Raw genomic sequence first — 15,182 nt, forward strand, 5'->3', positions numbered from 1 at the left:
TTCACTTGACCTCACTATCATCAAATGTCACTGCTATATCCATGGTCTTTCCTCTCTTTCTGTCCCTGTCTGTGTGACCAGTTATGGCATCAGGTCAGTGAAAAGGAAATATCTGTGGCATTACAGCACTGTTTGGGTTGACCCTGTGGTGTGAAAAGCCCCATAGACACCTCTTTCAAACCTGTACACCCCCTGTAACTGTTGACACGGGCCATTTACCCTCCAGACAGACAGGCTCATGTCCAGTAATCCCATAAAGTCCTTCCAGTAACCAGCTAATCTGTTTACCAGGCAGCCCAGCAATGGCACACATTCCTCCCTCTTTCACCAGTATTCCCATACTAACTCTCACTTCTCTTTCCAGGAAAAGGGGATTAATGATTCAATCAGTATAGCTTGTTTACCAGTATACCCTGTTTAGCTCTATCCCGGCTTCCTGGCATACAAGCCCATTTACTATTTACAGTATAGCTATCGCCACCCAGGAATAACCTCTCACAAATATTGAGAGTCTGTTCAACAGCTGGGTCAACTTTGGGAGTCCATTCAAACCACAACCAGACACCAATCATAATACCAAACATGTTTTGGAACTGCAACACTTACATACTTACATTACTGAATTGGGGTGAGTAAACATGCTACAAGTGACTCTGTAGCCCAATGTATTTGGTTCCGTTGTCATATGATTTGAGTGAAGTACATGTGCACATTCAATCTGTCTCCTACATGCAGATGTTTACAATGCAACCAGGGTGTGAATCAACTTATGTCCATGTCATTCAGCACTGCGCCTCTTATCACACGTGGCTGACCCCTAGATCCATGTGCATGTCATTGTCACCCCTAACATACTGCACGTTTGAGTCATACCTAATCTTTATCCTTAATCCATCATCTCCCATCGTATGATTCACCACAGCTTAAGGGTTCAAGTAAACTGGCATTCAGACTTTTTTTGTAACAAGCTGCAGTTTCCATGAGGGGGTAGACCCCCTTTCACTCAACAGAAAGTGATTCCATATATGTTTTATTGTGCATTTACATTTTGACATTTTTGACATTTAGCAGACGCAGATCGTACTGTATCTGATCCTCTGGGTGCAGAACATAATCCAGGTTCCAGGTGCATACAGTTTTCGGCTCAGGCCCATATCTATCTGGGCAAGCAGATGCTATTACTTAAACTATTTATAAAACATGCTCTACTTCCTAATCATAAGGGGGTTTATTCACACCCCCTGACTCTGGTAGGACACAACAGAAGGCCTCCGTAGTAATATCAGATCCATGGCGCTTAACACTCGAAGTTCGGCAAAACATAAAGTACACACAGCACGGCCCTTCTGAAGCCCGAACCTTTACTTTAACTGTTGCCATCATCTACCGAACCTGAACCGATGCACTGCGACTCCTGTGGGAAATGTGAGCTGAAGGCCGTATCGTCAATCAAACTAAATAAGACAGGCCGCGCAAACACCCAATGGCTGTTCAAGAGGTGATTTGGCATGCAACTGAGAGGGCACTTGAATATTTCTTAAAAAAAAAACATTACAAATTCTCCCTCGCACGCTTATGGACAGTGTGCCAAAGGTGGCACGCGTGGCTAAGGTTGCTGACCCCTGCCGTGGTGTATTCTGCTGCCATCTAGTGGATTTTACACATCACACACTCAAGATGGACATCCTCATGTTACCGTGTTGTCACCCCTCAACCGGAATCTGGTTTCCCATCCAATGATTAACCGGGATCCAAGGATACATAGAGTGAATTGATCATATGAGAATCTCTTACCACAATAAAGTCACAATAATATAAAAGAAGTCACACAACGAGAAACGTTTATTTTGCTAAATTTAATTAACTGTGCTGATGATGTAAAACAAGGTTTATTGGGAATATAGCTCTCACAATATTTAATAACACATCACAATGACATTTTCATTGAAGTTCATCAACATAATATGATTTCAATACATTGTTATGTTTACTGCAACTCTTAAAAATCAACTCTTAACTGTCAAAGAAGAACAGGTAAAATACAGTATAACCCAGACATTTCCTGAAAATAATGTACGAATTACATTTAAACTTCTCCATATCATTAAAACATGCTTGCATTTTCTTTCACTTTGATATGTATTTGTGCAGTTGTCAACTGCGTTTACTCGCTTATCACATATTTAGCACCTGGAGCTGTAGCATTTAAAAAAAAAAATGGTTTTGGTTTTGGCAAAAACTGTATGTCAGCAACATGGCTAGACTTGCCTAGGAATTGAATCGATAGCTGGAGTACGATGGGGCATCTGTGGAGTTGGTGGAGGCCACAGGGAGCAACAGGAGCCCTGTGCTAACATCTTTCGTACAGCGATCCATCGCCTGTTTGTATGACATTTTTTCCTTTGTGATGGGGTCGACCAACTCTTTGGTGTGGGAGGAGGTATCTTGGAGGTCCTTGGCCATTGAGCTGTCGATCATCTTGGTATAGAGAGCATCTTGGACACTGAGGCGGCCAGCCCTATGGGGGTTCACCAGGCCCCCAGTCAGGTACTGTGCTTCCATGTACCTCATGGCGCTATCATGAGGTATCCAGCCTTTTTCAGCTGCCTGTCCTACTGAGAGACGCTCTTTGGTCACAGGATCTTCCACTCCAGTGAAGGCCTTCTGGCCATTCAACAGCTTATGCAGGTGACTTGTATCAATTAGGCCTTGCTCAGCTGCCTTGTGAACAGAGTACCTGTCCTTTCTGTTGAGGTCAACGATGCCGCCTGTGGCTGCCTGTGCCTCCAGTAGCATTAGCGCTGTGTCTGAGTCGATGAGCTTTCGGGTAAGGGCACTCCGCACAGACATACGGCTGTTGGTGGTGGTGTCGAGAATGCCAGAGATGGGGAATAACTCATCACCGCTGGAAGTGGTCAGTGAAGTGTTACTGCTGCTGTTAATATTTGTGAGGCTTGGGTAGGAAGACCTTAGTGATGATGACATTGAGCTCAAGGTAGATGGCGGAGTGGCCTTTGTGGGTGACCGTGGGGTTGTGATTGGACCAATGTAGGGTTTTGGTTTGGTTTCCCCAGCAACCAGGAGTGCAAATTCTGAGATGGGCATTTTACCATCCTTGTAGCGCTGCACATCATACTGAGTTAACCGGCCATTCTTCAGAGCATCCTTGACAGAGAACTGCTTTCCACTCTTGCGATCCTGCAGGATGGTGGTCTCCCCTTCTGGACCCAATGATGTTATCTCTTCCCAGTTACACTCCAGCTCCTGAAGGTGAATGTACTGGTTACGGTCAATCAGGCCCTCCAGGTAAGCATCATAGGGTGACATATCTTGGCCAGTCTCTGGATTAAGGATGGTGATTTTAGTGGAGATATTGGTCTCTCTGGTGTGTGTGTCAGAGTGGTCCTCTTTCTTCAAATTGTTTGTCAGCTCCATGACGGTGGTCTCCTTTTGGTGTATTTTGTCTTTTTCATTCAGGATGTCCTTCTCCAGACGTTGTACCTCAGAATCCATCTTGATGCTCCTCTGCCTGCTCATCTGGTTCCTCTCGCTCATCAGCTTAGACTGTTGCTGGAACGATATGGTTATGTCCTGTCTCTCAGATTCAAGTGTCTTCAATTCTTTGAGGAGATTGTCCTTCACTCTCAGCAGGGTGTCTCGACTGAGGGTGAGGCTGGTTTCCTCCTGGGAGGTGCCTGACCTTGTGGTCTGCAGCCGGGCCACTTTGGTGGTAAACTTTTGGACTTCGTCCTCCTGGTCCCGTCTGGCATTTCTCTGCTGCATCACTAGCTCTCTGAGATGGTCCCTCTCCGTCTCCACAGCCTGGTCCTTCTCCACCCGAATGACCTCTTTATAGACTGTCCTTTCAATTGACTTCTCTTTGCGCAGGATGTCCAGTTTCATCTTCAGGCTTCGGATGTCCCTCTCCAGACGACTGATGTTGGTGCCCTCTGTCTCCATGTCTGTGCGTAAGTTACTGGTTAGCTTCTCTAGCTTAGGGTCCCTCTCTACTTTGAGGACCTCCTCAATGATGATCTTCTCTTCAATGGGAGGAGGGGCATTTTCAAGCTCAAGGATGCGAGATTTGATCCGTCTAAGCTCAATCTCCACCTGGATCTTCTTTTGACGATCATCCATCAGTGCCAGGCTCCTCTCTTTCTCCTCCACCAGGACTCTTAGCTGCCGAACCTCTAATTCCAGTTTCCTACGGGATTTTGCCTCTTCATCCAAGCTCTTGTTTAGTTTTTCATGCTCCAGGATCTGCTTGGGGTCCTTCTGAAGATGCACCACTTCCTGCATCACAATCCTCTCCTCTGGCTTCTGCCTCTCGAGCACAATGAACTTGTTCTGTAGGTCAAAGACAGTTTCCTCCACATTGCGGCGTTGCTTGATTTCCTCCCGCACATCTCTTCTCAGGCGGTCAGCCTCCTTCTCCAAGAGGGGGTCATTCTCGTATTTGATCAGCTCTTTGGTTACAAGCTTTGTCTCCACCTTAGACTTTTCAATCTTCCATTCATCTCTCTCTCTGCGCAAGCGGCTCAGCAGATCCAGGGTGCTGTCATATGTGACCTGCAGACGGTTAACCTGGTCATTCAGCCTCTTCAACTCCCTAATGACCTCTGGGCTCTTCTCTTCTTTGATTATTTCCTGGGTCACATCCTTATACTCCACTTTGGGTTTCTGGGAACGCAGAGTCTTCAGATCCACCATCACTGTGTTGATTTCTCTCTCCAGATCACTACGATGCCTGCTGGAGTCATGTAGCTCTTTCTTTAACCTCGCCAGCTCTACCTCTGTGTCTGGGTCCACTCTGTAAATCTCGTTGATGATCTCCCTAACCTCCAGCTTGGGCTTTAGCATCTCCACTTGACTGTAGTGGAGCTGAAGGCTGGTGAGCGTTTTCATTAAGTCACTGTTCTCGATCTTCTCTTCCTCCAGGTTGGTGCGGATCTTCTTAGCCTCTTCGATGAGTTCTGGATCTTGGTCTACCCTCTTCAGCACCTTGGTAATGATCTTCGGCTGGATAGTGGGAATGACCCTCTCCAATGTGTTTATTTGGCTCCTGGTGCGGAAAATGTCATCATTGAGGGCCTTGGATCGTGACCCCTCCTCTGAGATCTCGGTCTCAAAGGTTTTTACTGCTTTCAGCATCACAGGATCCTTCTCCAGTCTCACCACCTCCTTCTTCACCACTCTCTCTTTGATTGTTGGTTTCTTTGACGCCAGAAACGTGATCTCAGTTTTCATGTGGACTGTCTCAGTGTCTCTCACCTGGACCTCCTGCCTCAGCTTGCTCATTTCATCTTTCAGCTTGATGGCCTCCTTGTCTAGCTGGGGGTCCCTCTCAAACTCTGTCACCACCTTGGTCACCAGCTGAGGTTGGACATTGGTCAGCTCAGTCTCCAGGCAGATGATCTTTTCATTGACAGCCTCTATCTCCGTCTTGGTGCCTGAACGTTTTACAGCCTCATCTTTAATCCTATTCTTCAAGGACACCAGGTCACTCTCCAGCTTGGGTTCACGGTAGTACTGCACCACTTCCTTCTCTTCCACTCGTTCCACACCTCTACGGCTCTTCAGGGACACAAATCTCTTCCGGTACGTTTCCAGGTTGTTCTCAGCTTGGGAGCGCCTGGTCATCTCCTCCGTTAGTTCCTTCTTTAGACCATCTGTCTCCACCAAGTTCTTCTGCTGGCTCTGCAGCTGTAGCTGCTGTTTCACCACCACATGGCTCACTTTTTCTTCATTCTGTTCAAGGGAGATACAAGAGGGACATTTGGTGTAACATATAATGGTGTTATTGTTAAATTGGGTTTGTGAATCATTTCACTGCATGTTCTCAATGGAGGAGGATAGAAACTATACTTAGAGGCTAGAATTCATAATATCTTCATGAATTCAATAAATTATTGAAACCATAAGCGATGGCCTACAGAATCTTCTGTTGATTGGTCATTTTGTCATACCTTGGCCATGATGTTCTTAGCCAATCCCATTTGGCTGAGCAGCTGGTCATTCTCAGCAGACACCTCTGAGTAGAGGTTGAGTAGAGCTTGCTCCTACAACAGCACACAGCACACAGTCTCCAATCAGATCACGACTCCTCAAAGTAAGACGACCATAAGATTTGAAAGGACTCAAGGCTAATTGAGCTAATATGAATTATATATTATTAATAACATATTAAACAATAACAATTGCGATAGTTGAAGTCAGATCTTAAATACCTTTTTCTGCACACCGTCAGCCATGGTGTAGGAATGGAGTCTTTTAGCATCTGTGCCATCCTCATCTTTCAGTGCACCACGGTATTTGTCAGACTTGGCCTCATACTCCTGAAACACACGATAAAACAAATATTGAGTAATTTTCCAAACACCATTGAGCAAAACAGCTGATATACAATGTTAAAATTGTGTCATTGATGGAGAAAATATTTTTTAACTCACATTGAGGACATTCTGCAGGTCACGGGAAAGGTCCACAGCTCTGTCGACATCGTCTGATTTCCTCTTTACGTCCTCTACCACTCTCTGAACAGAGAACAACCAGTCAATGAGAACATGTGACTCATACATTACTACTTAAACATGAAACATACAGCACTACTACATAAAACTAACTTCTACTAACCTTCTGAGAGTTTTGCTTGGAGTTAATTTGAGAAAGGTCATCACTGGATTTGATCTTATTATTGGGCAGGTTGGTTAGGAAGAAGTTCAATGATTGGGAAGCACTCTGGAATCCTTGGTTCTTACCGGTTGCCTCTTGAATTAGAAATGTCCTGTAACAATAGATAAACACGTATCAGTACATTGGAAAATCACAAAAGACAAAAGACAAATAATTTGCTTTGTTGAATATGATTCATGATTCATGATTCTGATTAGCTGAAAGGTGTTCTATGGGTATAGCACCTATAGGCCTCTCACCTCTCCTGTATCTGACTGTTGACATTGGCGCGGCGGTTCCTCAGGTTTTTAACCTCTGTCTCCTGTCGGCGGATGTCTGGGCAATACTCATGGAAGCCCTTCTGCAGGGAGCGGCACAGCTGCTCTGTGGACTCCAGTTCTCTACTCAGCGTCTGCATGTCATCCTGCTTCAGGGCTACTTCCTTACGGATACTCTACATGGAGGACAATGGAAAATAAGAGGGGATAAGCTCAGGGGACGGATCCATCAGAATGAAGCAATTCACATATACTCTTACCTGGATGGGTGTGTAATCAGGGCAATATGATCAGAGAATACCCTTTATCTACTGAATCATGTAATAGGCCATGATGATAAAAAAACTCATTGAAAGTGCTCATTCAATATAACTTGTTGATTGACTGAAATGGCGTATCACCTGAAGCTTCTGGGAGCGGGTTTGCAGTGCATTGGGTACATCTGGGATGGCAGCGTCTTCAGCCAGCTGCTTCTCAAACCCAGAGATGATGCCGTCCACCTTCTGAATCTGCCTCTCCAGGAACATTGAGGCTGATACCCTAGTAAGAGACAGAGGAAATTAGTACCAGAGAAGAATCTGTGGGGAAGTTGACATTTTGATATTATTTCTTTGTTTGATATACTTTTCCTCCAGTGTTGTTACACATACACTTTTTTCATAAACAAATATTTCACACTATAAAGCGAATTCTTACTTCTTGGTGTAGAGGTCAGAGATGGTGTTGACGTCCTGAAACTTGATATTAAGAGCATTCAGTTTGAGGGGCAGGGCAGAGGAGGTAGGCCCAAGAGGCTTCTGGGATAGGATAGGTTCCATCTCTCTTTGGACAGCTGCCTTCTCTGCCTCCAGGTTCCTCACAGTCAGGGTTGCTTTCTAAAAAACGGTAAAACACAATGTGAGCCTATCACACCATCATACACTGTCCATTAAAGTAATGCTGTGTAGCTGGACAATCATAGGTTGGCTTGCTTTGCTGATGTTATCAGGTTTTATGCATTGTCCAGATATAGAGTCAGCTAAAACAACTTTCTGAAGGTGGAAAACCTTCATCAAGCATGATCAGTCATATCTAACATTTAATTAAGGACACAGACAGGAAGTTTGTTGTGTGGTTTGATCCTATAAAATGCCACATATTGCTGTGAAATGAATATCTCTCACCTCTTGTTCTTTCAGCCTATTGGTCAGGTCCCGTGTGGGGTCACTGCGGTTCAGTGGGGCCCTCACTCGACTCAGGATGTCCCGTTCACTGTGGTCCAGGCTCTTGCTGATCTTGTCCAGCCGGCTGGCCAGCACTGTGGCTTTGGGGTTCTCTGGGGCACTGGCTACAGGAGCTGAGGAGAAACAGAGGGCAGAGTTAACAAGACAGGGCATCTATGAGTCTATGTCTATATCTCTTATGGCTGTGGCTGATTTAAAATAAGGCTTGTGGTATATTTCAATGATTCTACCGCTCACCTGCTCTCTGTGGGCGCACCACCTCCACACTGGGGCTCCTAAGAGAGGCCATCAGAGTAGTTCTCCTCCTCTTTAGATCTGAGAACTCTCTGTCCAAGCTGTACACACACAAACACACACACACACACACACACACACACACACACACACACACACACACACACACACACACACACACACACACACAGGGTTATTACAGTTAAGCTGTGAATGGTGGTTAGGTTGTGGCTCATTTACCAATAGTTTAAAAGAGTAAGTCTGCGTAGCAAAGGGGCTTATTGTAATATGGTGAATCGGCACTTTTTGGTCACTCTTCTTTACCTGTCTACTTGATCGAGGGCCTCTGTGTCTGGTGGTGGCACCAGGATGCACGCTCCTGGTATTGTTTTGGTCTTCCCAGTGCTGGTCTGGACCGTCCAGTTCTCATCATCTGTGTTGGACTTCAGAGTGAGCCTCTCTCCTCGACTCACAGAGTCCTGAGGGTCACATTAGTTTATATCATTTTACATGGTAATTCAGAAGCTTTTCAACACACAGAAAAATAGGTTCTCAATTAGATTATAATATATCCTCAATAAATTTGAACATTCACAAAGCTTATTCTAAGCAATCCTTCCCATGAGGTTTCCACATGCCCAGGAAGGCATTTGCTAACCCTATGGCTGCTACAGGCATTTCTCTCTCAGTGTGTGATTGATTGTGTGTGTGTGTGTGTGTGTGTGTGTGTGTGTGTGTGTGTGTGTGTGTGTGTGTGTGTGTGTGTGTGTGTGTGTGTGTGTGTGTCTTATGTGTGCCACTGTAAGTAGTAGGCCCAGCTTGGCTCTCTGCACCTCTCCAGTATTCCATTCACACAGCGACATCACAGGGGTGGGTTTGGTGGGGCGAAGGCGACGCAGCTTCAGCGGGGCGATGGTACTGCTTAGCTCCCTCAGGGCTACCAGGCGCTGCTTGTTCCTCTCAATTGCCGGCTCATCAGCCTGAACACACAACACAGTCAGCAGTGTGAACAAAATCATCACATTGTATATTACATGGAGTTTACATTTATGGAGTAAACTGATGGGGAACTTTGGGGAAATGATACAGTACATACTGTATGATATACCGTACATATGATACATATGGTGTATCTAGAGCATAAAATATAGGATCTCTATGGTACATATTGTTTATTGTTAGATTTGACAATTATTGTCAGAAGCTTTTAACATTGAACAAGGCCAGCACTGAGCTACAATACATCTGAGAAGTATTGTGTTAATCATGAGTTTCTGTTTTCATTGGCAAATGAATAGAGTAAACACTACCACACCTCGATCTGCAGCAGGATATCTGGGTTACTCCTGTTTGCCATTGTCATAGGATCCACAGAGGATTTGAGTCTGTTCATGGACTCAAACAAGGTCTCTGCATCAAGCTGGTACTGTAGGAGACACACATGGGAACAGGGAGTCAGATTGAGTCATGACACCTAGCCACAACAGACAAACATTTTCCACAGCAGAGATATTCTACCTTCTTGTAGGCCTCTACATTGTCGAGGTGTGTCTCCTGGCAGATGCACAGGTTGAGGAAGCACTGCCACTCACTTTGCACTGCATCCATGTGTGTCTAAAGCAAACCAGTTATATTGATAGAGGAATGATCAGTGGAGAAGTGAAATCTGCAAACACCCTGTGTCTAAGTTATCATGCTCGGGAATGGTGTGTGTGAGTCCAGTGAGAGATGTGAATTAGGTCGCTAGTTAAACATACCCGTATTATTGAGCTTGCAGGATGCTTCCGTTCAAGGAGACGGTCTCCCTCCTCCTGTAGTTGGTTGGTGTCACTTTCATGTGTTAGCAGCCCATTGTTCTTGAATTTCTGTTGGAAAGAAAATAGGAATGTCAATAAAAAATAAAAATGTCATATTTAAATGCAGTAAAACCTCTCCTAACAACCTGTCTCTCATTGGATACATATAGTACATGACCTCTGTCGCCACTTGCTAATCCATACCTCGTCCTTGCTAGTCCTAACCTCCTTCATTCCTTTACCCGCCCCGCCCCCCGGCGACCCTTCCCCTCAGAGCCCCCGCCTCTCACCTCGTACGCCATGCGCACTCCTGGGGGGTCCACCATGCGGTCGCTCCAGTCCTTCGTGAGGATCCTCTCCTGGTGCTCGCTCAGGAAGACCAGTTCCTTATTGCAGCCCTGCATGTACTCGTACAGAGAGATCAGGTGCTCGCGGCGCCACTGAGAGCTCTCCTGCACAACCCAGAGGGAGAGGCGGAGAACAGTCACACCTGAGCTGTCTCAGTCACACCTGAGCTGTCTCAGTCAGAGATGGCATAGACAACGCAGGCACACAGGTTCAATAACCACAAAACTGGGGTTTTCTGTACATGCTGTGTATTGTCCCTTTAAGCATATAGTATATACAGAAGAAAATATACTCACCAAGAGAATTGCATACTGTCTTTTAATGGCAGCAGACGTCTCCTGCGAACATACAAAAACAAAAGTGTTTGAGTAATCAGGTTAACTGAACTGTCTAGCAGTCATTGCTTTCATTGTATGTCACTAGTCTTGGGATAAAAGTAAATTAAGTAACCCATTACCGGAGAGCTGGTTGTGTCGAGGTCCAGCTGGGACTTGTAGGACGCTATCTCCTGGTGCAGGATGTTATGGGAGGCAATCTGCTTCTCCACATCGGATAGGTTTGGCCCGTACTCCTCTGCACTGATCTGCTTCTGTCACACACAACACAACACAGCACAAAGGTAAATCCCATAGAGCTCACATGAAAAAGTGCTGATCTGAACCACACTTTTTGCACTACCTAATTGCCCCTCGAGGACATTAAAGACATATTATTTTCTAAAGATTTATTCTATGTAAATAAATATGATTCCTCCTCTTCCTCACCTTTTTCTCATCCAGCACGTTGGACCAGTCAATCCTTGGTTTCATATCTACATCCTGCACCTGCTCATACAGCTCCCGGTAGATGCCACAGTCCTTAGACCAGCGGTCATGGAGGTTGCTCACACTGAGCACCAAAGAGAGGGGGAGAGATGACATTAACTTTCTGTTAAGTTTTTTGATTGTGTTATTATTCTCTGTTAGTGTGTGTGTGTGGTCTTGAACTCACTCGTTCTCTATCTCCCCAGCCTGTGGGTGCGCAAGCTTCTTGGACCGGTCCACATCCAGGAAGAGGTCCTTCAGCAGGTCCTCGGCCTCGGCCAGGTTGCCAGCACTACTTTTCTGGTAGAGGAGAGGCTTGTTCTGCTTCTTATTCTCTGTGTCCTGGAACCAAGACGGAGATGGTCAATGGACTAATAAATGTAATGATGTATGATTTGTTGATTGATTGATTGATTGATTGATCGAGTGGACTAGTGAATGTAATGTAAGGGGCTCCACTTCATAGTACATAAGAAATAGTATTATGCTTGAAAAAATGATCTAGGGGAAACGCTTGGCTTGATCCTGTGGAATCAAAGGATAATCTATTTAATTTCCAAATGAAGTGTGTGTGTGTGTGTGTGTGTGTGTGTGTGTGTGTGTGTGTTTGCAACAATTGTGCAATTGTGTGTGTGTGTGTAAGGCCACTTCTTACCACAGCCAGCAGATCTTCCACACGGAGGACATTCTTTTCCACCTGGTCTGCACTGCTTTGCATGCGCGCAATCAGCAAGGCCAGGTCACTGGCTTGCGTCCTGGACAGAGAGAGAAGATCAGGGTAAACACCAAACACTGTAACCCATCATATTCTCTCTCTCTCTCTCTCTCTCATGCACACATACACACACATACACACACATATACACACATATACACATATATAACTTGGATTTGGAACTGATTTGGCTTAGTTTACAGTGTATGTAGCTTACATAACTGTTAAAAATCAGCAGCAGAGCCCTCAGTAGCAACCTGGATATACAGGAACTAGATTCCAGGTTTGAGACAATAGTCACCCCCCGCTCCAATCTACAAACGGCTGTCACTCATCTATACTTCAGATAGCTTCTTTAGTCTCTCTCACCTATTGTCCTGTCATTCCTCCTCACTGTTATGAACGTCAGCTATTTATTTGGGCACACCCAACACCCAATGACAGATCATTGGGGAGTGCCCACGGGAATGTGGTGTGTGGCACCAGGAATTCTACCACTCTCTAATCAAAGTCCATGGCTAATGAATTTCCCTACGACTCATATTGATACCACAGGCTCACTGCTGATACACGCCTCGTTGCAACAGGAGAGATCTGAGTCATTTAGACATCTGCTTATCTCTGTGGCTTAGTATACTGTGCAGTATATGTATATGTGAAGACAGCAAAGTCCACATACTGTAGCAGTAGAAATGCGTGCTGCTAACAGGCCTACATGTAAAAGACCACACATCTGCTTTACCTTGTACAAAAATGCACAGCACATTTTTGGTTTTCTGATTCGATAACCCATAACGTGTTTTTCAGCCATAATTAGACAAGTCATAACTTCCAGAGGTAAATCACACAATCACACACACACCTACTGATCAATCAATTCACACTTTAATGGGACTGAGTAAATATTGTGTAATTCAATCTTAACAACAGTATTGACTGTTTCAGCACTGCGCAGCTTTTATAATAAGTAGGCCTCTTGAATATGTGCTTTAGGCAACGACGAAAACTGTAAATTCACTTGTTCATCCACACAAACATCATTCCAAAGTCTTCAGCCATTCGACCCTCCTCCCACCAAACAGTCCCAGTCTGTTCTATCATTGTCCCACTGTCACTCAGTTCCTATAAATCCTATAAAAAAAACCTCTGGGAGGTTCTTCTACGTGCTTTGGACTCCCGCTGTCCCCCAGTCGGCTTCGTGTAACATATTATTATCCATTAGGGTCTATTGTTGCTCTGTCAACTTAGTTAGTCAGAGCAGGCTTAAGTGTCTGGTCTATTGAATACCTTCCTTGAGCAATGTGCTGGATCAATGCACTTAAACGTCACCACCATTTGCCAAAGTGGGTACATAAACGTGCAGTCTGAATGCAAACAAGCTACTCCATCCTCCTAGTAAATCATGGAATGTAACATTTTAGGTTTTGTGTGCAGTTATCAATGGAGGCAAAGGGTACTTTCAAGTGTCTTATTATGCGGAGATAAGGAGATAAGATGTGCTTATGGGATACGTTTCATTTTTACAGAAGGTTCATCCAATGACATGACATGTACCAACATTTTTCACCAACAATTCATGGGGAGTAACAGAAACGTTCTTTAAATAACTTGCTTACTAGAATGTCATCATACTCATTTGATCGCTGTAAGTCGCTTTGGATAAAAGCGTCTGCTAAATGTAAAAGAATGTGCTATATTCTACTGATTGCTCATACAATCCTTGGCTACTTCACTCATGAATGTTTGGCTTGAGACCGCAGGCTCATGAAATGTAAACTATGAATCCAAATTGGGCATAAAAGAGCCCAGTCACCAAATGTCCATGTGTGCAGTGACCCAGATTCCAGGTCACCCCTCTAGGGAATACAGCATGAGCTTTCTGAGATGTAACAAAAGAAGAAAAAGGGAACAAGAGACAGCAAAACGAGAAGGAAACATATACACACACACACACACGCACACGCACACACAGGATAGGGCTGTGCAGACTCACTTGCTGATCTTCACAGGACTGTACTCATTCTTCTTCTTGAACATCCTGGGAGGCTGTGTTGCAATGTCAGTCCTAGTATGATTCTCTCACTCCTCTCTCACTGCTTTCCTCTTTTCTCTCTCTCTCTCTCTCTGGACCAGTGTTCTCTCCCAGTTAAAGTGTAGCCACCTGTCTCAGCTCCGCCCCCCATGAACAGGTGTGTCGTCACCAAGGCACCAGAGGAACAGACCGGGTAGACCTGTTCCGCTTTAAAATGATCTCTGGGAGATTCATTATTATTAGAGAGGCAGCGGGGTAATCTATCTAACATGTAACTGGGCCATCCACATTCTATCATTCACATTTACTCAGTTCAATCAAATCCAGCTAACCACAAGAATGAGGTTCTGCAACCATCAAGTTGTCAAATGCAATCACAGCCTTGCTACACAGGTACAGTATGAAGGCAATTAAATATAAAAGTGTATTAAATATAAAGTGTCACCTTAAACTCTTGGGAAAAAAATAAAATAATAGCATGGAATAATATGTATGAGCTGGGAATAGGATAGGCTAAAGAAATCCTTGAAAATACTATAAGTTGATGTCAAAACCCAGAATGGAGATGTATCCTTACATCCATTCTGACCTAAGTTGACACTGCATTCAACAGAAATTGACCCAGTTAGAATTATGGCAATTTCAGCCTGGGTGAAACACATTCCATTAAGTGCCACCAAGTGCCACAAGAAAACAGAGAGGGACAACAGCATAAGGAGCTCTACTGTTAGAAGGGAGTGAGTGGCAATATTTCTAATTGAGGGAGGACAAAAGAAATCTAAGGAAATCATAATAGCTCTGTGTTATGACTCATGATTTAAAGGACTGCTAGCTTTGAGACTGTAGCCAATATTGTCAAGTGTCCACACTAGGCTTGCCCTCAACAGAGAGGGCTGAAATTGTCAAACAAGTCTATTACCTCAAAACAACCTGAGATGATAATCAAAAAGACATTACCAACGTCACAATGAACATTGATCTTTTGATTGGGAAGACCACATTATGCCAAGACCACATTAGGCCAACAGGTCTGGTGTAGGGGTAATGCTGCCGTTCTTGGAACTGTATGTCCCTAGAGACA

At 44.6% G+C, this 15,182-nt stretch overlaps 1 protein-coding gene across 1 annotated transcript; it reads right to left on the bottom strand.

The window, feature by feature from the left end:
- Positions 1 to 1,826: 1,826 nt before the first annotated feature.
- On the bottom strand, positions 1,827 to 14,184 carry evplb (envoplakin b). The gene is made up of 22 exons (XM_083676980.1): positions 14,063 to 14,184; positions 12,010 to 12,109; positions 11,542 to 11,696; positions 11,316 to 11,439; positions 11,009 to 11,140; positions 10,848 to 10,889; positions 10,494 to 10,655; positions 10,165 to 10,272; positions 9,926 to 10,021; positions 9,723 to 9,833; positions 9,241 to 9,387; positions 8,732 to 8,886; positions 8,411 to 8,508; positions 8,114 to 8,286; positions 7,647 to 7,825; positions 7,352 to 7,490; positions 6,933 to 7,126; positions 6,634 to 6,784; positions 6,450 to 6,533; positions 6,228 to 6,335; positions 5,967 to 6,059; positions 1,827 to 5,748 (listed from the first exon to the last, which is right to left on the bottom strand). The coding sequence occupies exons 1-22, from the start codon at positions 14,104 to 14,106 to the stop codon at positions 2,269 to 2,271; spliced, it is 6,075 nt and encodes a 2,024-aa protein (XP_083533106.1). The 5' UTR covers positions 14,107 to 14,184; the 3' UTR covers positions 1,827 to 2,268.
- Positions 14,185 to 15,182: the final 998 nt, after the last annotated feature.

Source organism: Argentina silus, assembly GCF_951799395.1.
Source record: "Argentina silus genome assembly, chromosome: 9".
NCBI lineage: Eukaryota > Metazoa > Chordata > Actinopteri > Argentiniformes > Argentinidae > Argentina > Argentina silus.

What these genes read in the sequence shown, in the direction of transcription:
- evplb (XM_083676980.1), bottom strand. Translation starts at nt 14,106, where the DNA reads ATGTTCAAGAAGAAGAATGAGTACAGTCCTGTGAAGATCAGCAA. An exon ending in ACGTGCTGGATGAGAAAAAG is followed by an intron (nt 11,141 to 11,315) that starts GTGAGGAAGAGG and finishes TGTGTGTGACAG; the next exon opens with AAGCAGATCAGTGCAGAGGA. An exon ending in ACCTGCAGAATGTCCTCAAT is followed by an intron (nt 6,336 to 6,449) that starts GTGAGTTAAAAA and finishes CGTGTGTTTCAG; the next exon opens with GAGTATGAGGCCAAGTCTGA.